Source organism: Lissotriton vulgaris, chromosome 8, assembly GCF_964263255.1.
Source record: "Lissotriton vulgaris chromosome 8, aLisVul1.2, whole genome shotgun sequence".
Taxonomy (NCBI): Eukaryota; Metazoa; Chordata; class Amphibia; order Caudata; family Salamandridae; genus Lissotriton; species Lissotriton vulgaris.
Window position 1 is genome coordinate 32788355 of NC_141696.1, and position 23910 is coordinate 32812264.

At 48.2% G+C, this 23910-nt stretch overlaps 1 protein-coding gene across 1 annotated transcript in view; it reads right to left on the bottom strand.

Annotated features, from left to right (window-relative positions):
- The window catches only part of LOC147693316 (NACHT, LRR and PYD domains-containing protein 3-like), a 1315468-nt gene that overhangs the window by 128443 nt on the left and 1163115 nt on the right, over positions 1-23910 (bottom strand). The window contains exon 11 of the mRNA XM_086933670.1: positions 15646-15816. Within this exon, the coding sequence (XP_086789796.1) occupies positions 15646-15816 (171 nt within the window). The remainder of the gene's footprint in view (positions 1-15645; positions 15817-23910) is intronic.

Sequence of the window (23910 nt, forward strand, 5' to 3'; positions counted from 1 at the left end):
GAACCCTAAAAATACCCCTTTACCCAAAAACTGAAAACTGACCCTGAACCCTAAAAATACCCCTTTACCCAAAAACTGAAAACTGACCCTGAACCCTAAAAATACCCCTTTACCCAAAAACTAAAAACTGACCCTGAACCCTAAAAATACCCCTTTACCCAAAAACTAAAAACTGACCCTGAACCCTAAAAATACCCCTTTACCCAAAAACTGAAAACTGACCCTGAACCCTAAAAATACCCCTTTACCCTAAAACCCAAAACTGACCCTAACCCCTAAAAATACCCCTTAACCCCAAACATATAACATTTAAAATCTAACTATATACTTACCAATACTTACGTTGTAATGGTATGCGTTGTAAAGGTACCTGCGTTGTAAAAAAATGCGTTGTAAAAACATGAGTTGTAACAGTATCCACGTTGTAATGGATGCGTTGTAACAGTAGCGCGTTGTAAAAAATGCGTTGTAACAAGTGCACACCCACTGGAAGCCAATGTAGGAGACGGAGGGCAGGTTTTGCGGAAAGAAATTTGGATGTTCCCATCAACAATCTGGCTGCATAGTTCTGGATGATCTGTAATTTATTGATCACTGAGGTAGGGGCTCCCAGATAGAGCGCATTGCCATAATCCAGTCTAGAGAGTAGAATAGACTAATCCATGATTCTCTTTGCTTCGGGAGGGAGCAGGGGAAGCACTTTCCTTGCCATTCTGATCAGGCCAAAGCAAATCGCTACTGTCTTGTTGGCTTGTGCTTGGAATGTCAGATTGTGGTCTAGCCAGATGCCCAGGCTCTTTATTTCAGTCTTAGGGGTTGGAACTGGGCCCATGCATGCTGGCCAGATGGTTCTGACGGTCATGATCTCGGTCTTTTCTCCATTAAATTTCAGGTGGGAAGACCCCATCCATTTTACGACTTCCATGAGACATGCTTTCAGGGTCATGGAGTGTTGTGTGGATTGGTTTAAGGCAATGTCCAGTTGGGTGTCATCGGCATAGGTAACCTTATGGATCCAAAACGGGGCAACGATTGAAGCCAAAGGCATCATATACGCGTTGAAAAGCGTAGGGCTCAGTGATGATCCCTGAGGCACGCTACACTGGAGAGACCCAGGTTTGGAGCTCGTGCCCTCTTTAAAAACCTGCAATGAACGTCCTTTCAGGAAGGAGTGCAGCCAACTCAGGGCAGTTCCAACTACTCCCAGATTGCTGAGACAGTGTATCAAGACCTGGTGATTCACTGTATCGAAGGCTGCGCTCAAATCCAATAGGATGATGGCTGCCGCGCCTCCTGCATCTACGATTTTCCTGCTTTCCTCCACAACCGCCAACAGTGCAGTCTCGTACTCTGCCAAAGCTGGATGCCTGTTTGAGATGGGTGTAGCAGGTTGGAGGTCTCCAGGAAATTGGAGAGGCTGTGATTGACATATTTTTTGGTGATTTTTGAAATCCCAGGTAGAAGAGAGATAGGGCGATAGTTACCCAGATCTGCAGGGTTGAGGTGAGGCTTTTTAAGAAGGGTCTTAATCATAGCTCCCTTCCAAAGTGGGGGGACTACTTCTGTGCAGAGTGAGGCATTGATAGTATGGGTGATTGTGGGGTCGAAAATAGAAACAGCTTTAGTTAGGATGTTCATGGGGACTGGGTCTCTTGGTGATCCGCTTTTTAATGTGGGCATAAGGTTCAGGAGCGTTTCCAGGAGGATAGGTGGAAAACGTTCCAGGTGATGATTGGTGGAGGGGTGGTCTGCTGGGGATCTCATCAATACAGGATCGATTTGGGGGAGCATTTTTATAATGTCTGAATTTTATTATCGAAGAACTCGGCCTCGTTTTCACAGCAAGTTCCCTGGGAGTCCGTAGGGATGTAAGGTACTGGGCTTTTAAGGAGCCTTTTTATAATGGAAATGGTCTCTCTGGGGGAATTGGCGGCTAGCCACATTTTTTCCTCTTAGTAGGCTGCCTGAGCTTTCCTCATTTCCACACTATATTTGCGTATGGCGCTTCTATAGGTGAGCTTGTTATCGGCTGCAAAGTCTTTCCTCCACCTTCTTTCTAGAATTTTACAGTTCAGTTTCAGAGTGCGCAATTCAGCAGAGTATCAAGGAGATCTAAGTGAGCCGTTCTGTTTTGTGATCCGGAGTTTAGGGAGGACCTGGTTCAGTGAGTCATCTATCCAACTGCAGAAATTGTTATGCATTGTGACTGGGCAGGGAACCGGCTGAGGTCTATTATTCTCCAGTTCATGGATCCAGTTTTCCCAGGGGAGCTTGGACCAGGGACGAATAAAAGTCTGAGAAGGATGGACCGCCAAATTAACCCTGTTTCATTCTCCTGCTTACACACATAACTCCTGGTATATAAGATCTTCAAGTGGATCCCCACAGAGTTCAGGTAAACGTTTACCCATGCGCTCGCCAACAGGAGTCTCAAAGCACTCTATGCTAGCACCACCCAGAACCTCCTAAAAAACTGCACTAAATCCAGACTCATCCTGAACATCCCACACAGTAGCCACATTCACCGGCCACCTGAGACCTTCACTGGTTACCTATCAGCAAAATAATTACCTTCAAACTCCTCGCGCAGGCCTACAAAACTCCTCACAACACCGGGCCTGCTAACTTAACCACTGCATCTCCTTTTACAATCCCGCCAGATATCGCTGCTCTGCCCAACTGTCCCTGGCCACTGTTCCACGGCTCCGCAAGACCACGGCTAGAGGAAAATTGTTCTCCTACCTCGCTGTGAAGATCTCAAACTCCCTGCCTCTGCACTTCAGGCAACCCCCATCGCTTCTGCAATTCAGGAAGGACCTCAAGACCTGGCTCTTAGACTGAACCCCAGATTTCCCCTGCACCTTGAGACCCTTACCGGTGAGTTGTCGTGCTTTATTAGAAACCTGATTGATAGATTGAATTAGATTTGAGTTTCAAGCAGGAGCTGTTGGAACACAGTACAAACAAAGAGGAGTATTGGGAGGAGCTGCTCGAGGCTTCAGGGCAAAAGGATTCCAGACTTTTTTGGAAAACTGTGAAATGGGGAAGAGGGGGCGCCCCCAAAAATCCCGACAACAATGTCGATGAGGCATTGTGGGTCGAGTATTTTAAACCCCAGTATGCTGAGAGTAGGGATATAGTGGCTATAGAACCAATCCCTATGGTATTTTGCAAGGGTGATCTATTTTTGACCAAGGACGCGGAACTTGTAATTTCAACTTTGCAGGGGGGGAAAGCACCTGGGCTAGATGGAATCCCTTCAGACATTTTTAAATACGACAAGGCCCAGTGGGCAAAATATGCGACCTTGCTGGGAAACGGCATAGCCAGCCAGAGGGGCAAAAATCCCCAATATCTGGAAGGGGGCAATAATAATACCGATCTTTAAGAAAGGTGATCGGTCTCTACCAGCAAATTATAGACCAATAAGTTTGCTGGCCACCATGCAAAAACTAGTGGGGAAGATGCTGGTCGAAAAACTTATGACCTGGGTTGATAACAACAATGCCTTATCCCCCTTCCAGGCAGGATTCAGACGTGCAACCAGCACGGTCGATCAAATTTTTCGCTTCACCATGCTACGGTGGGGGACTGTACTCCTGGGCAAAGGCAGCCTTTATGTAGCATTTGTAGATCTTAGGGCTGCCTTTGATCTGGTGCCCAGGTGCACGTTGTGGGAAGTTCTGTCCAAGTTAGGGGTCCCACCTGATCTGCTTACGATGATAATGCGTCTCCATGAAAGCAACTATGCCAAGGTCCAGTGGGGGAGGAATGGGGAATCCACCACCAACTTCCCAGTTGAGCGGGGGGTACGGCAGGGATGTGCAATGGCACCCCTGCTGTTCTCCCTGTTCATTAATGGCATTGTAGATAGGTTTTCGGATGCAATGGTTGACGCACCTTCGTTAGCGGGCATCAGAGTACCAATTCTGATGTTCGCTGATGACACCTTGATCGTATCTAAGACTCCATCGGGCCTCCAGCGTGCCCTTAACATATTTGACTCATTCTGTAAAGAACGGGGTCTTGAGGTCAATGTAAATAAAACCAAGTTGATGGCCTTTGGGCAAAAGTGCCAATCCCAACCCAAGGTATTCTTGAATAATATCAAATTAGAGTTAGTAAATGTTTTTACATACCTTGGGGTGGAGATATCAAGTAAACTTGGTTGGTCAAGACATATAGAGAAGGCGGTGCTGAAACACCAGCAGATTTCAGGAGCCCTCAGGGTCGAGCAAGTAAAATCCAAAACCAGGCCTATAAAACCTGTTCTCATGGTTTATGACGCAAAAGCCTTGGGCGCAACCCTTTATGGGGCTGAAGTCTGGGGCTTTGAGAGTCTTATTAACCTCCAAAGATCTGAGAACAGGTTTCTGAGAGGGATAACCAGCCTCCCCCAAAGTACTCCATTAATACCGCTTGGTTTGGAACTAGGCAGAAGATCGCTTAGTGATCGTGCCCGACTGAGGCCTATCCTCTATTGGAGACGGCTATGGACAACCATGGAAATAAGACACTACGCTGAGGGGTTCCTAGCCTTAGCCAAATCAGATGCTTTTCGCAAAATTAAATGGCTAAAAATGCTAAGGGACGTCCTTGTTGAGCTTGGGCTCTCCAAACTATGGGACAACCCCCTTGGGGAAGTATTCCCCAGTAAATCTAGTATTAAAGAAATATATTGGGACCACATCGATCAGAAACTCTGGAGGAGTGTAACCTCTGAATCTATGGGGGGTAGGTTTATGGAAATCAAACAAAGACCATCCCTAGAACAGTACTGGGACAGCATAACTGTTCCACTAGACAGGAAACTATTTTTCCAGTTAAGGGCAGGTTCTCTCCCCCTGAGTTGTTTGACGGCCAGTTGGAGAACTAGTAGTAGTTCGTGCTGTCCGTCATGTGGGGCCCCCAATGAAAGTATTGCACATTTTCTTTTTTTATGCGAGGCTTATGTAAATCCCAGGAAAACCTGGTTGGCTCCAGTTTGTAGGAACCTTGGTGTCCTAAGCGGTGTGGAGGGGTTGAGAATTATTTGTTCTTCCACAGAAATGCCCATCGTAATTGGAACGGCAAAATACTTGGGGTGGGCATGGTCCATAAGGAGGAGGGCTTTATCTTCAATTGTGTTTTGAACTTTACACTTTACATTGTTTGATTTATCCTTGCAAACATCTACTGGGAGATATATATGAATTTTAACCCTAAATTGCGGCTAATATGTATGGTATGAGTTTTATATTGTATAAACACTGGAAATGGTCCGTAACGCGGAGGTTTTTTATAACTCTACATGCATCTAGTTTCCGCATACTATGAAAAAGCTTATTTTTATCTTAATTGCTAACAACTTTTATGTTTATGTACTATGTATTTTTAATTATAAATCTAATGTTATTGAATGTTTGAAGTTTTAAAAAAAATGTATGAATTTATATGTGTGTGCTTTTATGAGTGCATAACTCGAATAAAGCTTTTTCAATAATTCAATAATTCAATAACAAAGAGAAATACAGAATGTTTGTGAAGTTGTTATTTGCAATAGACATCAATCTGGCGGGGAAAATCCCCCCAGATCCTTCCTCTTCATGCACTGAATGTATGTGGGAGCCCCAAAATCTGCAAGAGATCACAGATAGGACAGTTCGCTGGAGCTATCTCAAAAACAACTTCTGTCACAAGGATACCATCTGCAAGTGGAATCCCACTGGTTCCCATTTTACTCTAGCACCAAACTCCTGGTACAATGAGGAAATGTGTTTTGGTGGCTTTTCTTTTCAGGATCAAACGTGTTTTGAGTTTAATACGATTTTATAGTTATTTTGCATGGAAACACATGGTCATATTGAAGCTATGAAATGTAAGGTGAAATAAAATAATCCAGAACGTTTGGAAAATTCCATCGTTAAAAAATGGTGTTTTGGACACTGACAAAAAAGGAATCTTACAAAAAGAAGGCTGATATAGGGTGCAAAGGATGAATGAATTTGTCTGTGAAATGTTTAGTTGGAGGCAGTGCCATACAGTGGCTTATATGTGAATCCTTAAGGTGGGGGCAGAGAAAGAGTAGAAAGGGCACAGCCGCAACAGCGGCTATTAAAGTCCAAATTACATTGTAGGATGAAAATCATCCAACTATTTATTCGTTTGGTTTGCATCAGTGTTTCTTCATCACATGTGTGTCTTTGAAATGGAGACTCTGTGGGTGTTGAGTTTAGGTTTTGCATAGAAATTCTTGCAAGTTTGACCAAATCGGTTTAAAGTTGTCTCTTCCGCTTGATGAGCTAGATGGTTTTGATCCTGTGTACATGATACACCAAGTCCTCTCTCTGACTGGTTTGAAACATGTTCCGTTTTCCATACAGCAGTATTTTTTGCAATTTTAGTACTCATATTAGGTACAAAGACTTGGAAAAATCTGAGGGAATTCATTTTATTTAAGGTTTCCTAAGAGAAGAAACTGACGAGGGTGAGTCTTAAGTATAGCAAAGCTTACTGTTTTTTTAAAGGGATTATAGGACACGGCCAGCTAATGTTATGTTCAAGAGGGCTACACCTGTATTTTAAACAATCATTCACTTTTTAAAGCCTCTTTTTTAGGTCGAACATTCAAGACCTCTTGTTTATACTCTACTATATACTTATATGTGTATGTACTGTGTGGGCTCTGGAGATCAGCCACAGGACTTGTCTGCTTCTGTTTGAGGACTTTTTTTTCTGTTCAACTGCCTCTAATTAACTTTCTTGATAGAAAACGAGCAGCAGAGGTCAGTAAAATACCAGAATTGCTTTAGCATTCTCCTGATTCCAGTCCATAGAAATTGTCTTCCACGAGCACCCTTAGACAATATTTTTTTCAAATCTTGTATTTTCAGTGGTATGACCACTGAAGGCCCTGATTTTATTTTAAAAACAGAGATTTGGACTATACCATTTCCTGCTGAAAGGCAATATTTCTCTCCATGTAATCCCATACTTGGCAAGTCACGCAGTTTGGTGCTTATTTTTCCACCATGTTAACTACTTGACAGAGGCGCAAATTCCGCTGGGGTGCGGGAGTTCTAATCAGTGGGCGCGGCTGCGTCGGCCCACGGTCGTGAGCAGCACCAGCGAGGTAGTACTCGCGATGGCCGTTGGCCGACGTGAGTACGGAACGGGTTAAAGAACAGTAGATGTTTCAGCACCCAGGCTAATGTGCTGCATAGCTAAATACATATAAGTTCCCAAAGGCGAGACCAATTGCATTGCAAATGCTTGGTTTTTTATCCAATGGTACTAAGCACATAAGGAAACACAAAACATGGAAGTGATGCTGTTGATTTAATCATGCACTCACCTCAAGCAGCCTACAATTTGTTCCTCTCTTCCAGGTGTCTGGGAAGAGTCACAAGACAGAGTGTAGGAGGTAAACCGCTTTATTAAGCTCTGCAGCGCGATCTCTCTTGCAGGCTTCCCACCCGGATTCTACGGCTGTGCAGTTTGAACAGCAGCGTGGGAACCTGTGAAGTGGATTCTGTGCAGTGGGCCATCGAAACTCAAGCTGATACACTGCACAGAATCCAGCACTCAGCATCCTCTAACCCCACCCTTGCCCAACTCATCACAGTGGGCTGGTTCAATGAGGCCCCCTGAACCCTCCCGACACTGTGATGAGTTAGGGAAGGGTGGAGTCAGTTGCATGGTTTTAAAACCTTGACTGATGTTAAGACCTTGGTGCTGCAGGGTCTTAGGATGAAACACTTAGGGCTAACTTTAATAAACATCCTCAAGGGGCGGAGCTCAGCCCAGGAGGCCATTGCTCTGCGGGGCTGATGACCTCACAGGCCTCAAGGATGTTAGATCGTCAGTCCCTCAGTTTGAGAGATTAGTCACTCTGACAGATGGTAAATGCTGCGTGTCTAACGACTTAAGTTTGTTAGGTTGTTTGTGTGTGTTTTTACAAGTGACTGCGCCCACCAGTGCTAATGCAAATGTGTGTGTCTTTTTATCCCCATTACTTTTCGTTTTCCAATATTTAATGTAAGACAGAAAAGGCAAGCAAAATAAAGACTGAGGCGGCGCTCTAATGCCCACTAGGGGGAGCCGCCCCTGAACATATTCTCTATCATAGACCTACCCACAGTCTGTCTCATTCTATCTCACAGACCTACACACATTCTCTCTCACAGACACCTACAAACGGTGGAGGGGGCCGGACCAGGACCCTAACTAGTGGCAATGGAGTGATCTTATGCTGATAATACTTAAACCTAGAAATCTTTGACTCCCAATGGTGTTTACTACTATCTAATGAAACCTAAGTCATGAACAGTAAAGAAAGCTCTGCAAATTCTAGGACAAGTGAGGAAGAATCAGAGTAATGAAATCAACCTGTAAGTCATGGGTACTCACAAACTTTCTCTCGGGGGCCAAATTTACAGTGTGGTTTGTGTCTGAGGGCCGCACCGATGGGGGCGGGTCAGTGGGAGAGGGGGCGGGGTTAGAGCAACAAAAAAACTGTGACCATGAGGTTGAACACAGGTTCCTGCAGCGGACGCCTTCGTCCACTGAGCCACCAGACCCGGCATACACACATCTCTCCCTCTCTCTCCCTCTCCCTCTGTCTCCCTCTCTCTCTCTCCCTCCCTCTCTCCCTCCATCTCTCCCTATTTCTCCCTCTGTCTCACTCAGACTGTCTCATTCCCTCTCTCTCCCTCTCTCTCTCCCTGACTCCCTCGGTCTTAATCACTCTGTCCCACTCCCTCTCTCTCTCTCTGTCTCTCTCTCTCTGTTTCCCTCTCCCCTCCCTCTCCATCTCTGTCTCCCTCTCTCTCATTTCCTCTCCCTCACTCTGTCTCCCTCCTCACTCTGTCTCCCTCCTCACTCTGTTTCCCTCCTCACTCTGTCGCCCTCCTCACTCTGTCGCCCTCCTCCCTCTGTCGCCCTCCCCCCCTTCTCCCTCCCTCTGTCTGTCACCCTCCCCCTCCCTCTGTCTGCCACCCTCCTCCCTCCATCTGTCTGTCAGCCTCCTCCCTCTGTCTGTCACCCTCCTCCCTCTGTCTGTCACCCACCTCCCTCCTCCCTCCCTCATCCCTCCCTGTCTGTCACTCTCCTCCCTCCCTCCTCCCTCCCTTTGTCTGTCACCCATCTCCCTCCCTCCTCCCTCCCTCTGTCTGTCACCCTCTCTCCCTTTCTCTGTCTCCCTCCCTCTTTCTCTGTCTCCCTCCCTCTCCCTTTCTCTGTCTCCCTTCCTCTCCCTCTCTTTGTCTTCCTCCCTCTCCCTTTCTCTGTGTCCCTCCCTCTCCCTCTCTGTGTCTCCCTCTGTCTGTCTCCCTCTGTCTCCCTCCCTCTCCCTCTTGTTGTCTCCCTCTCTCTGTCTTCCTCTCTTTGTCTCCCTCTCTTTGTCTCCCTTCCTCTGTCTCCCTCCTTCATCTGCCTCCCTCCTCCCTCTGTCTCCCTCCTCCCTCTGTCTCCCCTCCTCCCTCAAGCTCCCTCCTCCCTATGGCTGTCACCCTCTTTCTGTCCCCATCTGTCTGTCTCTCTCCCTCTGTCTCCCTCTGTCAGTCTCAGCCCCTCTGTCTGTCTCCCTCCCTGTCTCCCTCTGTCACCCTCTCCCTCCCTCTGTCTGTCTCCCTCCCTCTGTCTGTCTCCCTCCCTATGTCTGTCTCCGTCTGTCTCCCTCTCTCTGTCTCCGTCTGTCTCCCTCCCTCTGTCTCCCTCCCTCTCCCTTTCTCTGTCTCCCTTCCTCTATCTCCCTCTCTCTCCCTCCCTTTCCCTCATTCCCTCCCTCCCTCCCTCTCCCTCTGTCTGCCTCCCTTTCCCTACCTCCTTACCTTCCTTCCCTCACTTTCCCTGTCTGCCTCCCTTTCCCTCCCTCGCTCTCCCTCCCTTTCTCTCCCTCCCTCGCTCTCCCTCCCTCTCCCTCCCTTTCATTCCCTCCCTCACTCTCCCTCTGTCTCCCTCCCTTTCCCTCTCTCCCTCTCCCTCCATCGCTCTCCCTCTGTCTATGTCTGCCTCCCTTTCCCTCCTTCCCTCGCTCTCCCTCTGTCTGCCTCCATTTCTCTCCCTCCCTCGCTCTCCCTTCCTTTCCCACACTCCCTCTCCCTCCCTTTCCCTCCCTCCCTCGCTTTTCCCTCTGTCTGCCTCCCTTTCCCTCCCTCCCTCGCTCTTCCCCCTGTCTGCCTCCCTTTCCCTCCCTCCCTCGCTCTTCCCTCTGTCTGCCTCCCTTTCCCACCCCTCCCTCCCTCGCTTTCCCTCTGTTTGCCTCCATTTCCCTCCCTCCCTCGCTCTCCCTCCCTCTCCCACTCCTCCCTCCCTCGCTCTCCCTCTGTCTGCCTCCATTTTCCTCCCTCCCTCCCTCGCTCTCCCTCTCTCTGCCTCCCTTTCCCTCCCTACCTTGCTCTCCCTACCTCTGCCTCCCTTTCCCTCCCTCCCTCGCTCTCCCTCTGTCTGCGTCCCTTTCCCTCCCTCCCTCGCTCTCCCTCTGTCTACGCCCCCTTCCCTCCCTTGCTCTCCCTCTGTCTGTCTCCCTTTCCCTCCCTCCCTCACTCTCCCTCGCTCTCCCTCCCTTTCTCTTGCTCTCCCTCCCTTTCACTCCCTCCCTCATTCTTCCACTGTCTCCCTCCCTTTCCCTCCCTCCCTCTGTGTCCCTCTGACACCCTCTTCATCTCACCCTGCCTGTGTGTGCCCAGGCTGAGACAGCTTACGGGCACACACACACAGCTGCACCGGAGCACTTCACAGGTCTTTAAAAGACCATTTGATTGTTAATGAGGCTTTTGTATTTCACCTTAGCGCCCCTGCAGCCCCACTCTGACTATCACTGGAATGCCTGGGCCTCCACAGAGCAGCAGAGTCTCGGCGCACAGTGTTTGCAGACACTCTTGTATTTATTTATTTTTAATCACGGGTAAATTGTCTACAAGGTCCGCGGGCAGCCAAGGAAGGCTTGCCGGGCCGCTGGCGGCCCGCGGGCCATACTATGAGTACCCGTGCTGTAAGTTATCCAGTGATTAACCACGAAGGTTATCCAACACTTTTCTGCCGTTTAAATTTCTCCAATTTAAATAAATTAGTTGCATGTTTGTATTATACATGTAACAGTGCCACATATGGTGGGGTTCAGAAAAGGGGGTGGTGATGGACAGAGTATCTGAATTAAACAGAACACTCATACCCAGTCAACAGATCAGGGCTTGAGCCATCACCGGTTTTTAGCTCACTGCACCATCCCAGCTCAGAACCTGGCTACATGCAAATTAGTCTGTCCCTGGCCCAGTGCATCATGAGAACAGGGCAGACCAAACTACCAAGCCAATTCTTATACTGGGAAGGAAACAAGCTTCCGGGGACCGGTTTCTGGCATTACAGCCGTCTTCGGCCTGGCTTGCTTGAATCCTGATGGTGCAATGAGCAAGGGACTCACATCTGAGTATACCCTTCCACGCTTATGGTGGACAAAACGATTCAGAAAAGGGGGTGGTGATGGACAGAGTATCTGAATTAAACAGAACACTCATACACAGTCAACAGATCAGGGCTTGATCCATCACCGTTTTTTAGCTCACTGCACCATCCCAGCTCAGAACCTGGCTACATGCAAATTAGTCTGTCCCTGGCCCAGTGCATCATGGGAACAGGGCAGACCAAATTACCAAGCCAATTCTTATACTGGGAAGGAAACAAGCTTCCGGGGACCGGTTTCTGGCATTACAGCCGTCTTCTGCCCGGCTTGCTTGAATCCTGATGGTGCAATGAGCAAGGGACTCACATCTGAGTATACCCTTCCACGCTTATGGTGGACAAAACGATTCAGAAAACGGGGTGGTGATAGAAAGAGTATCTGAATTAAACAGAACACTCATACCCAGTCAACAGATCAGGGCTTGATGCATCAACGTTTTTTAGCTCACTGCACCATCCCAGCTCAGAACCTGGCTACATGCAAATTAGTCTGTCCCTGGCGCAGTGCATCATGGGAACAGGGCAGACCAAACTACCAAGCCAATTCTTATACTGGGAAGGAAACAAGCTTCCGGGGACCGGTTTCTGGCATTACAGCCGTCTTCGGCCCGGCTTGCTTGAATCCTGATGGTGCAATGAGCAAGGGACTCACATCTGAGTATACCCTTCCACGCTTATGGTGGACAAAACGATTCAGAAAAGGGGGTGGTGATGGACAGAGTATCTGAATTAAACAGAACACTCATACCCAGTCAACAGATCAGGGCTTGATCCATCACCGTTTTTTAGCTCACTGCACCATCCCAGCTCAGAACCTGGCTACACGCAAATTATTCTGTCCCTGGCCCAGTGCATCATGGGAACAGGGCAGACCAAACTACCAAGCCAATTCTTATACGGGGAAGGAAACAAGCTTCCGGGGACCGGTTTCTGGCATTACAGCCGTCTTCGGCCCGGCTTGCTTGAATCCTGATGGTGCAATGAGCAAGGGGCTCACATCTGAGTATACCCTTCCACGCTTATGGTGGACAAAACAATTCAGAAAAGGGGGTGGTGATGGACAGAGTATCTGAATTAAACAGAACACTCATACCCAGTCAACAGATCAGGGCTTGATCCATCACCGTTTTTATCTCACTGCACCATCCCAGTTCAGAACCTGGTTACATGCAAATTAGTCTGTCCCTGGCCCAGTGCATCATGGGAACAGGGCAGACCAAACTACCAAGCCAATTCTAATACGGGGAAGGAAACAAGCTTCCGGGGACCGGTTTCTGGCATTACAGCCGTCTTCGGCCCGGCTTGCTTGAATCCTGATGGTGCAATGCCCTGTTCCCATGATGCACTGGGCCAGGGACAGACTAATTTGCATATAGCCAGGTTCTGAGCTGGGATGGTGCAGTGAGCTAAATAACGGTGATGGATCAAGCCCTGATCTTTGGACTGGGTAAGTGTGGTCTGCTTAATTCAGACACTGGTGGGGAACATCGTTTACGACGCGGTTTTTACACCGCAGTGCCTTTACCCCGCAGCTATTACAACGCAAGTCGTTACTACGACTTGCGCTGGATGGCGTTGTGGGATAAGGAATCTTGCAATTTTATATTCCAACACCTTCCCTACTGTTACGGGGACTGGTGTTGGAATATAAAATTATAAGATTCCTAAATCCACGCCCTACAACGCAAGTTGTTGCAACGACTTGCGTTGTAAGACTTGCGTGGTAAAGGCATGCATTGTTACAATATGCGTACATCCCATATGGTGAAAGGTATGTCCTGTTCCATGAGTACATACAGCAAAGCCTTGCAGTCACCCACACACGTCTCATTCATCCACACACATGTTCATACATGTCCAGACACCACAGTCTCACTGACACACATGGCAGCCCTGTCATAGTACGCAACCGTACGCAAGCGGTGAAATTGGGCACTTTCTATTCGCCCACTTTCACCCTTCCGTGTGGGTTGCCCCAGGGCTCCTCGTTAAGCCCCACATTATTTAATATATATGTGGCGGATTTGACGAGGGTAATAAAAGCACACGGACTGCGCTTAACCACCTATGCGGATGACACCCAATTGGTGTTAGCGGTGCATAAGGATGGAGCAGCTGTTGCTGCTAGATTCCAGGAGGGGGTGTTGGCCATTAGCTCATGGATGTCGAGTAACAGCTTGAAATTAAACTCGGACAAGACCGAGGTGATGACCTTTGGCAACCTTTCGCCGGAATGGTCTCCCACCTTGTGGCCCAGTGAAATGAGCTCACCTCCCACTCCGGTTGCCAGGGTCAGAAATCTCAGTGTCATGTTCGATGACAAACTGTTATTCAAGCACCATGTGAATGAAGTGGTCGCATCCTCCTTCTATATATTGAGGAAGATTTAGAAGCTGCTGCCATATCTCCCTTCTGCTGCAGGAAAAACTCTGATCACAACCCTCGTTTTTTCTAAGATGGACTATGGCAATGCTCTCTTCCTCAACACACAAGAACAGGTCCTAACCAAACTGCAATCTATTCAAAATGCGGCAGCCAGAATCTTGCTCGGCATCTCCAGTCACCGCCCCACCTCCTCAGCCATACGTCATCTGCATTGGCTAAGAGTCAAGAGTCGGATTAAATTTAAAGCACTCTGTATCGCCTACAAGGCCATCCACGACTCAGGACCCAAGTTCCTTAGAGATGCTTTTCGGATCTATGCCCCTAAAAGATCACTTCGCTCATCCTGCACCTACCTCCTCCCTGTCCCACGTACCAGAACCACCACCTGGGGAGATAGACGTTTCCTAGTAGCAACCCCCAGGCTGTGGATCTCTCTCCCGTTGTCCATCAAAACCAGTCCCACTCTCATCATGTTCCGTAAACTTCTGAAAACCTGGTTATTCAATCAATGATCCATTTGGCTGCTCTTTGTCCCAGGAAGTTCTATATGTGCCGAGACACCCCAGGGTAGTTGTGCGCAATAAAAATCCCCAAAACATAAACATAAACATAGTTCCCTTGGTTTAAGTATTTTGATCAAACCGTAGTATCCTGCTCTACGGACATTCGGCTTTGAGTCAGTGTAGCCGGGCATGCAGGTGTCTAATACCAATACGTGGGTTGCTTGTCCTTCAGTAGCTCACGATGGTTTCCAGATCAGAAGTAGCTCTCACCACAAAAAAGGTTGGAGACCCCTGGTCTGATAGAAACTAAAAACATACAACACTGACATCTGCTTTTGCATGTAGAGGACGGATGTTTTGGTGAAGGTTGTCATTTGGGTCCAGAACACCACTTGGAGCATTGCTCCTTGGGGTGTGAACCCCAAATATCTTCATTTGCTTGTCGGTTCACTGGGGTCATCCAGGCAAGCATTGTGTATGACTATCAGGGGCCCACTGCACCATCAGTCATATTAAATGACCTGACCACTGTGCTTGCTGCCTACATGCAACCTACTTACAAGCACACAGACACAAACCCACACACAGCCAGACACACATACACACAGCTACACAAACACACATACACACTAGGAGAAATCTCACACTTCCAGCAGTGACGTAATATGACAGTGATGACCAGCTGTCATTGGGCTGTCAAGAGTCAGAGACGGGAATTTGAGAAATTATTAGAAGGGTTGTTCCTCCCACCCTCCCCCCCTTCAAGTTACACCCCTGACTATATACAGTCAGATGTACTTTCCTTATGGTTCTGTCCATGTCCATCTTTAATGTGGAAGTATACTGCCAGCAGCAGATCTGTTAACCCCTTCCATGCTCATGACGAGCTCAGCTCGTCATGAAGTACAGTGCTCCTGTGCTCATGACGAGCTGAGCTCGTCATGACCACACCCGTTTTTATTGCTGTCGAGCACAGCAGGGGAAAATCTCAAGCATCGATGAGGTTAATGGGCAGAGAGTCTAGTTGGTGAAGGTGTCAGGGCAGTTATGGGCAGATCTGCACCGTTGTCGACATTTTAGTCCAAATACCTGAAAAACAAGCTTTGAAGTCTGCCCGTCTGCACCATGAGATGGGCTTGTTCCAAATTCACTTCTAAGGCTTAGGTACCCCCACTTCACAAACCTAACTTATTGCACACATATAAGTGTCATGGAATGGATGTGCCTTTCCCACAACAATATAAAATATATGTGTGAGCTCCAGCTACAATCTTTATTTAGAAATTAATGACGTGATAAGAAGCACACAGCTACATACCCTAGTGTTTGTAGTTTGCAGCCAGGATGTTTTAGGCCTTCACATAACTTCTTCACTCCAGTGTCTCGCAGCTCATAACCGCCCATGTGGAGCTCTGTGAGAGATGTGTTTATTTCCAGGACAGAGGCGAGGTCTTCGCAGCATGAACCAGCGAGGGAGAAGATCTGCAACCTGCAGGACAGAAAAAATACGGAGAGGAATAAAACAGCACATAGGCAGGGGCGTCACAACTTCAGTTTTATCTTCATTTCCTTCCCGCCCTTAACTTACTCCTCTCTAGTGACATATCCCACCGTACACATCCGACCATGCCCAGTTTATATAGAAATCACATGAGGGGAGTTCCCAAACTGGCAGAGGCGGAACTGAATGGACATATTAATAAATATATTAAGACATATTTTAAGCTGGAGACCCTCTGCTGTGGTGTGAATAGTCAACTCACAACTTTAGCAGTTGTTTCAGCTAGTTGTAAATTAACTCGGGTTGTGATGCATACAGAGAGATCTTTGCATCAGAGGTTCCTGTGGGGCCCTCCAAGGATGGTGGCGTTTTGTCCTCCAGTGGTTTTCTAAACACAAAATGGCAGCCTTGGGCCTTCCACAGCTTTTCATCTTACAGCCATTACATTCCTAATTTACACATTATCTTTCTGCGGTCAATATATTTATCATTAAGCTTGAAGTCACTAGTTGTGCCCAGCAGTGCCCCCTGTGTCCCGGAAGTTGTCATGTACTTCCCTCCTACAGGCTGTGATGGTGTTCAGCAGGGGGTGTGGTGAAAGAGGCCTCTGAGGTCATGTGTTTATGAAGTGACAATCCTTGACAAGGCCTCACACACAGATCCGCCTCTGGGAGTGTCACAGACAGGCACACAACCCTTCAGTGTGACCCTGGCTCTGGGTCACTTGTGACACATCCATGAAGTGCAGGTGCAAACTGTTCCCCACCTGCTGTTGAGATCCAAGTGCAACATTCAGGACAGAAACCATGTGAGGTAGCTCAGTTGGTTAATGCACATGTCTGAGTTCTTTGGGTAACGTGCAGCCCTTCATTTGAATGATCTGTGGTTTCAGTGGCCATGCAGCTGTGGGAGGGTCCCAAAAGGCATAGGAGTATCAATCAATCAGGGAATTATAATCGCGCTACTCACCCTTTAGTGTTCCAAGGTCGCAAGGCGCAGGGGGGGCTAGGGGAGGTCCGCAGATCTGTTTAGCTGAAGAGCCAGGTTTTGACTGTCTTCCTGAAGGTGTTCAGGGAGGGGGCAGGTCTGATGTCGGCTTGTGGCTCATTCCAGGTCTTGGCTGCAATGTGAGAGAAGGATTTTCCACCTGCTCTGGCTCTGTGTTTCGAGCAGAGCCAGGTTGGTAGATCTAAGGTTTCTTTTGGGTAAGTGGAAGTTCATTCTGTCGCTGAGGTATTTGGGTCCGTTGTTGTGTAGGCATTAGAAGGCATGAGTGAAGATTTTGAAAGTGACTCTTTTCTCCATGGGGGAGCCAGTGGAGACTTTGTAGGTGTTGGCTGCAGTGTTCGTGTCTGGTATTGCCAAGGACGAGTCTGGCAGCGGTGTTGTGTATTGTCTGGAGTTTGTGGAGTAGGGACTTGTTGATGCCGGCGTAGAGTGCGTTTCCATAGTCCAGTCTGCTGGTGATGAGTGCGTGGGTGGCTGTCTTCCTTGACTCAGGGGGATCCACTTGAAAGTCTTGCAGAGGATGTGGAGAGTGTTGAAGCAGCTGGAGGTGATGGTGTTGACCTGTCGGTTCATGGTGAGTGATAAGTTGAGTATGATGCAGAGGTTCTTAATGTGGTCTGAGGGGGTAGGTGTTCTATCAAGGCGGTCGGCCACCAGGTGCTGTCACATGCAGAAGGTGTGGTACCGAGGAGGAGGACTTCTGTCTTTTTGGTGTTGAGCTTCAGGCAGCTGTTGGTCATCCAGCCTGCAACGTCTTGCATTCCTTTCTGGAAGATGTGTTTGGCAGAGGGGGTCATCAGCATTGCATACGATGTTGCTGCTGTGTTGTGGAATGATGGCTGCAAGGGGGGCCACGTAGATTTTGAAGAGGGTGGGGTTCAGTGATGACCCCTGTGGGACTCTGCAGGTGATTTTTGTGAGGTCAGAGAGGAAGGGTGGGAGTCTGATCCTTTTGGCTTCTTCCAGTGAAGAGTGATCAGATCCAGTCCAGGCTGTTCCTTGTATGCCTGTATCGTGTAGTCTGGCGACTAGTGTGCTGTGGGAGGCGGTGTCAAAAGCCACTGATAGAACGAGGGCTACAGAGTGGTAGTGATACAGGAGGGTGTGGATGTCATCTGTGGCGGTGAGTAGAGCGGTTTCTGTGCTGTGGTTGCTTCAGAATCTGAATTGGGACGGGTAAAGGATGGTGTTCTCTTCAATGAATTGTGTCAGTTTCCTGTTGACTGTTTTCTCTTCAACTTTGCCCGCGAAGGGGAGGAGTGAGATGGGTCGATATTTCTTGAGGTCAGTGGGGTCAGCTGTGGGCTTCTTGAGCAGGGGTCTGACTTCTGCCCGCTTCCAGTCATCTAGTGCCTGTTTTGAAGGTGGTGTTGAAGTCCGGGTGCGATAGCGGCCGCAGCTCTGTGGTAACTGTGAAGGGGAGGGGTGGGTGGGGCCCCCGAGTGGATGCTTTTCACGGTCGAGGCGGTTTCTTCAGCCGTGATCGGTGTCCAGATGGAGATGGTGGGCTGGCTTGTGTTTCTGGGGGGGGGGGGGTCAGGGGCCGTCTGTGGTGCCTCCTAGATGGCCGATGAAGTTGTCATAGAGGTTTTTAATCTTGAGGTGGAAATAGGTTCCAAGCTTGTTGCCGAGGTCTTGGGATGGGGTGATGTCTGTGGCTTCGCTGCGTCGGTTGGTGAATTCTTGAATGGTACTGAAAAGTTCCTTGGAGTTGGTGGAGTTGGCCAGGATTTTGTTGTGGATGAAGTTCCTCTTGGTGGCTCTAATCGGGTTATAGTAGTCCGTCATGGCGTGGTGTGGTTTTCGGTTGTCTTGGTGTTTCTCCAGTTCTTCTCCAGGCATCTGCAGGTGGGTCTGCCTTCTTGGAGAGTAGTGGTGAATCAGATGGCTTTCCTGGGACGTTGTCTTGTGGTGTTGCATTGCGGGGCGAGCTTGTCTGCGCAGTTGGAGATCCAGGTGTGGTGTTCTCTGGCTGCGTTGTTTGAGTCGGGTGCTCAGGTGTGGTTGTCTCAGGTGAGGGTGGAGTTAAGTTGCTCATCGGTAACCTTGCTCCAGTTCCTTCGTGGTGGGCGTGGGGCTGGTTTGTGTGGTTGAGTTGGAGGCTGTTTCCTGCTGCACAGATTGGGTGGAGGGTGTTTCCTGCATTATGGGTCGGTGTGTTGACGAGTTGTTTAAGTCCGATGCTGGCGAGGTTGTCACAAAGGATAGTGGAGTTGGGTTCGCTGGGGTTGTCGAGGTAGAAGTTCAGGTCTCCAATGAGTGTGTAGTTTGTATAGGCAATGGAGTGGGGTGCGATGAAGTTGGTGATGGTGGTGGGGAAGGGTATCGGGGTCCCGGGGGTTCCTCGGAGTGTAGCTTTGGGGGTGGTGTGGATCTGGAAGTGCAGGTGTTTGGCAGAGGGAAAGGTTTCGCTGGAGGTGGTGAGGAAGAGGGTGCTCTAGTGGGCAATGGCGAGGCCCTCTCCTGGGTAGTTGGGGGAGTCTTTCCTCTGGATCTTGTATCTGTTTGGGATTGCGGTGCTGATGTCAGGAGAGGAGGATGCGTTGGTCCAGGTCTCTGTGAAGAAGGCAATGCCGAGCAATAGAGAGTCGAGTAGGTTCCAGATTTCCATGGCATGTTTGTGTACAGAGCGTACATTGCGGAGGATGCATTTTAGTGTGTCGCCGGTGCTGGTGTTGGTGGTGTTGGAGGCCGGGCTGGCGGTGGGGGTCGGGTAGCAGTGGAGGCAGGAAAACTGGCCATGGGTTGTGTTCGTCGAGGTCTTTTGACATTCTCCAAGTCTTCCAGGATTGAGTGCAAGGAGGGCGGTGGTGTCATAGCGATGGGTAGTGGGAGGTCCAGGGTTGCTGGCACTGGCTGCTCTTGGGTTGTAGACAGGTTTGCCTTGGACGCGACTATGCAGCGGCCGCCCTTAAGCAGGACAGGTGGGAGGGAGGAGAGACTGCAAAGCGGGAACGTGGGAATTCTGGAGGGGAATTCCAGGGGGTGAATTCCGGGGGGAGGGCCCACAGGGGCAGCAGTGGCGAAAGGCGAAAGGAACAGGCAGGCACGAAAAAATAAAAACAGTGGTGGAATTAGAGCAATACACAGATGGGCACAATAACAGTGGCACAACAGGGAATAATTAGGATAAAAACCAGCTGAGAAAGATCGCAGTGATTACAGGCAGTCTGATCCCAGTTGGAGTGGGCAGCAGGCGCATGAGCGGGCAGCACCCTTGTACCTTCCAAGGATAGGTCGGGGTCTGGAGGCAAGAGACAGCACAGCAGAGCTGCAGGGAGAGAGTAGACCTAGACCAGGGAATTATTCCCAGTGCTTCCCCGATCACTAGGTGCTCTTATGCATATCCGTCCCTCCTACTGGCTCAGAGATGCTCCCCTACATAAAAGGAACATCAACTCCTCAACAGTGAGGAGGGGCCACAAGCATCCCAGGGCCCTGTCCAGGGAAGGGGGACAACCCGTCACCCTGTACCCTCCATTAGAGATGCACAGAACTGCCTGCAGGCGGGGTGCAATCTGACTGCAGTGTGCAGTGGGGCAGGGAGCCGCCAGTTATAAGGATGGAGGGCAGGAGAGCAGTGCTGGCGGTGTGCTGAGAATGCAGGGAGAAGTAGTGGAAGACAACAGAAGCTGTCATGTTCAGAAGGGGGGAAACAGATGTAGAACAGCGGTGCTGACAGGATGTTGAGGGAGACTGTCGATGCAGTGGTGGTAGGAGAACAGTGCTAACAGTGTGCTGCGGATGCAGGGTAGCAGTGGTGGCAGACAGCAGAAGCTGTAGTGTGCAGCAGGGCACCCACAGACGAAGGGCAACTGTGCTGACAGGGTGTTGAGGGAGACTGTGGATGCAGTGGTGGCAGTAGAACAGTGCTTGCGGTGTGCTGCAGATGCAGAGAACAGTAGTGGCAGACTGCTGAATTTAAATTTGAAGCGCTGAGCTGCTTCACTTTAAAAGCACAGGGATGCGTCATATTTACAACAATAGGACGCATCCCTGTGCTTTTCCCAATGCAGACGCACAATTAGCTGCCACGCCATGGTACAAGGGTACCTGCGTTGTGGGGATGATTGTTTTTGTGCAGTAAGGGACATCTTTCTGCACAAAAAAACAATCACAAGAGGATTTTCCTCTTTCTATGTGTGCTTGAGCACACATAGAAGGACAAATGAGGAGAAATAAAAGTATTTGTTGTGCCTCCCCTGGGGCGGCGTAGGATTCCGACGCATTCACAGGTTTACGAAATGTAAATCTGTTAATGTAGCAGAATCCATGGGTGTTGTGTGGGACCCCCACACAATAGCAATGGCACGCCCCCTTCATGCAAAGTGATGCTTGAAAAGGGTCCATATTTACAAGACCATGAAAAACCATGCAGGGTGGCTTTATGTGTCCTTGTAAAAAATGGGCAGCAAAATAGGACGCCGGGGTCTCACAAAAAGTGACGCACTGGCTGTACAAGGGGCTTGTAAATAAGCCCCTTCACGAGCAATTGGAGATGTAGGAATGGGAGTTTTTTCATACTTTGGGGAATACTTATGAGTGGGGTTGTATCGTGCTTGCACCACAATGTGATGCAAGCCCAAATTGTGATCTGTTCACAACCCTGAGCGGCTTCACGAATCCAGATTAACGGAACACAGGGCAAATCGCTGCTTCACTCTGCACCAGGGAGGCATTCCATGGGTGCTGCGTGGCTTTTCCCACACAGCATCCTTGGATTTTGAGGTATTCCCAGGTTTACCAAAAGTGCTAGACTTGGGAATGCGTTAAAGTGCTAGGCCTTCCCAGGTGAGACACAGTGAGTAGAAATATTGTTATATCTCCTCATTCTGCAGCACATTGAAACAGGGAAATGCCTCAGGGGATTGTTTTTGAACAATAACAATCACCTCTACAACGTAGACATCCTTGCACTATGGTGGAAGGGTGTCTGCATTGGTGCACGACAGACAAAACGGTGCCAGAGCAGGAACAAAGACAGGGAGGCGCCGTATTATTTTAAAATACAGCGCATTCCTGCCCTTTCACTGTCACACAGCGCAGCAAGGTAACTGCGCTGCCTGAGTTTGCCATACACACGTCCCTTCCATTATTTGAAGCTCTTCTTTCAAAATTCCCTGCTCTCTCATTTTATCAATCCCAGCTGCAATTCCTTCCTCTGCTTCACATGTGATCCTGTGCTGAGGAGTACAGAGATATCTTGCATTCAGTTTTACGCTGATCTGCTTTGGGTTTGCACTTTTAATCCATCCAATTTCCTTTCCTGTAAAATCCCAAACCTCATTTTTAGGTGTGGCCTAAACACAGCTTTGTCTGTCTTGTCAGCCTCTTTTTTTCTAAAGATATCATACAAAAATGCATAAATAAATAGAGGCTTCCAATCAATACTTTTCAACGTTGGTCTCTTTAAATGTCACTCAAATGATGCTCCCTCCTACCACAGCAGAAAGCGCAGCTCAACGGTCCCGCCCACTCCATTGGAAGCTGCACTTTTGACTCCTCACTATAAACCATGTTATATTTAGTTATCCTCCAGAAAAATAAGTATAGGTCATTCGAAAAGCTATAGAATATGCACATTTCTAGGTTGGAGCCACACCCCCTCAAGTTTCTGGTTGACACTTAAAGCACTCTATCTGCCTTTGGGTGACCCCTATGTTACAATTTATTCATTATATTCAATGTATTGGATTTGTCCTGTTGCTTTAACAGCATGGGACTTGTGTATTTTCTATGTATGTTCTAATTTCCTCATGGAATTGTCTTAATAGATGGTTCCACTTGGTTCAGTCATCTGATCTTCAACTTAAGCGGATGCTTTTTGCAGTGTTAAGAATGCATTTTAAGTTTTACATTCTTCTGATTCAAGAGCAATATTTGATCTTAATACCCTATTTACAACTTGTAGAACTGCAGCTTCACAAAAGAATTTCAATAATTTTCCATCTGCCTCAAGAGGGACCATCGGTGACCCTTTGAGGAAATGCAGCTTTTGGAAAACATTGACGATATTTCTATCTAACTCACAGCTTTCCAAACTTTTCATGTTGGTGACACGCCATTCTGGAAAAAAAAAATTCGGGACACGGTAACGCGAGCGAGCGAGCCTGAACCACCCAAGGCGCTTGCCAAGGCCGAGCCTACTGAGTTTGTCAATGCTTGTTTCAATGGCATTCAATCAAGATAGATTGCTGTTGTTTGGCACAAAACCATTTATTTTTCAGCACATGAGTAGGAAGAAACTGAAAATACCCCCACGTCGCACCAAAACTCTTATGGCACCAAGCAAATGAAGCAAATCATCATGACCCTCCTTAGAAGATATCTCTTGTCTCTTCCACAGATCTATCCATTCATCCTTTCATCCTGCCATTTACCTGCAGATGTCCACCATTCAATCTTTACATTCTGTCGTCTATTCTGTCTTTCATCCATCATTCCGTTTTTCACCATTCCATCTGTCCACCTTTCATATACAGACCTATCCATCCAACTCAGAACCTATCCATTTATCCTTTCACTCATCCATCTCTTTATCCACTCTTTTGCTCATCTATCCATCAACCCTTTCACTCCTTTATTCCATCAACCCTTTCACTCATCCATCATCCACCCTCCCTCCCTTTCATTCATCCATCCAATGTTTCACTTATTCACCCATCATCCGCCCTTTTATCCAATCATCCACCCCCTTTCATCCAGCCATCTATGCTTTCACCCATCCATCCATCTATTCATTCATCCACCCATCCATACACCCTTGTTCACTCATCCATCCATAACATTTACACTATCAATACAACTTTCACTGCCTCATCAGGTTCTACGTTGTGACTCGTATCATGCCCTTTTTTGGCTACTCTCTCGGACCCCCTAGTGATACCTCGTGGAACTGCAGCTCTTTGAAAGAAGTTTGAAGATTTGCATCTGACTCCAGAGAGCCCTCTAATAAGGACTCGGGAAATGACAGCTTCATGAAAGAATGTCACTATTACATCTGACCTCTAGCAATATCTTGAGGAGCCGCAGCACTGTGAGAAATAGTTAAAGATTTTGAATCTGACTAGAGAG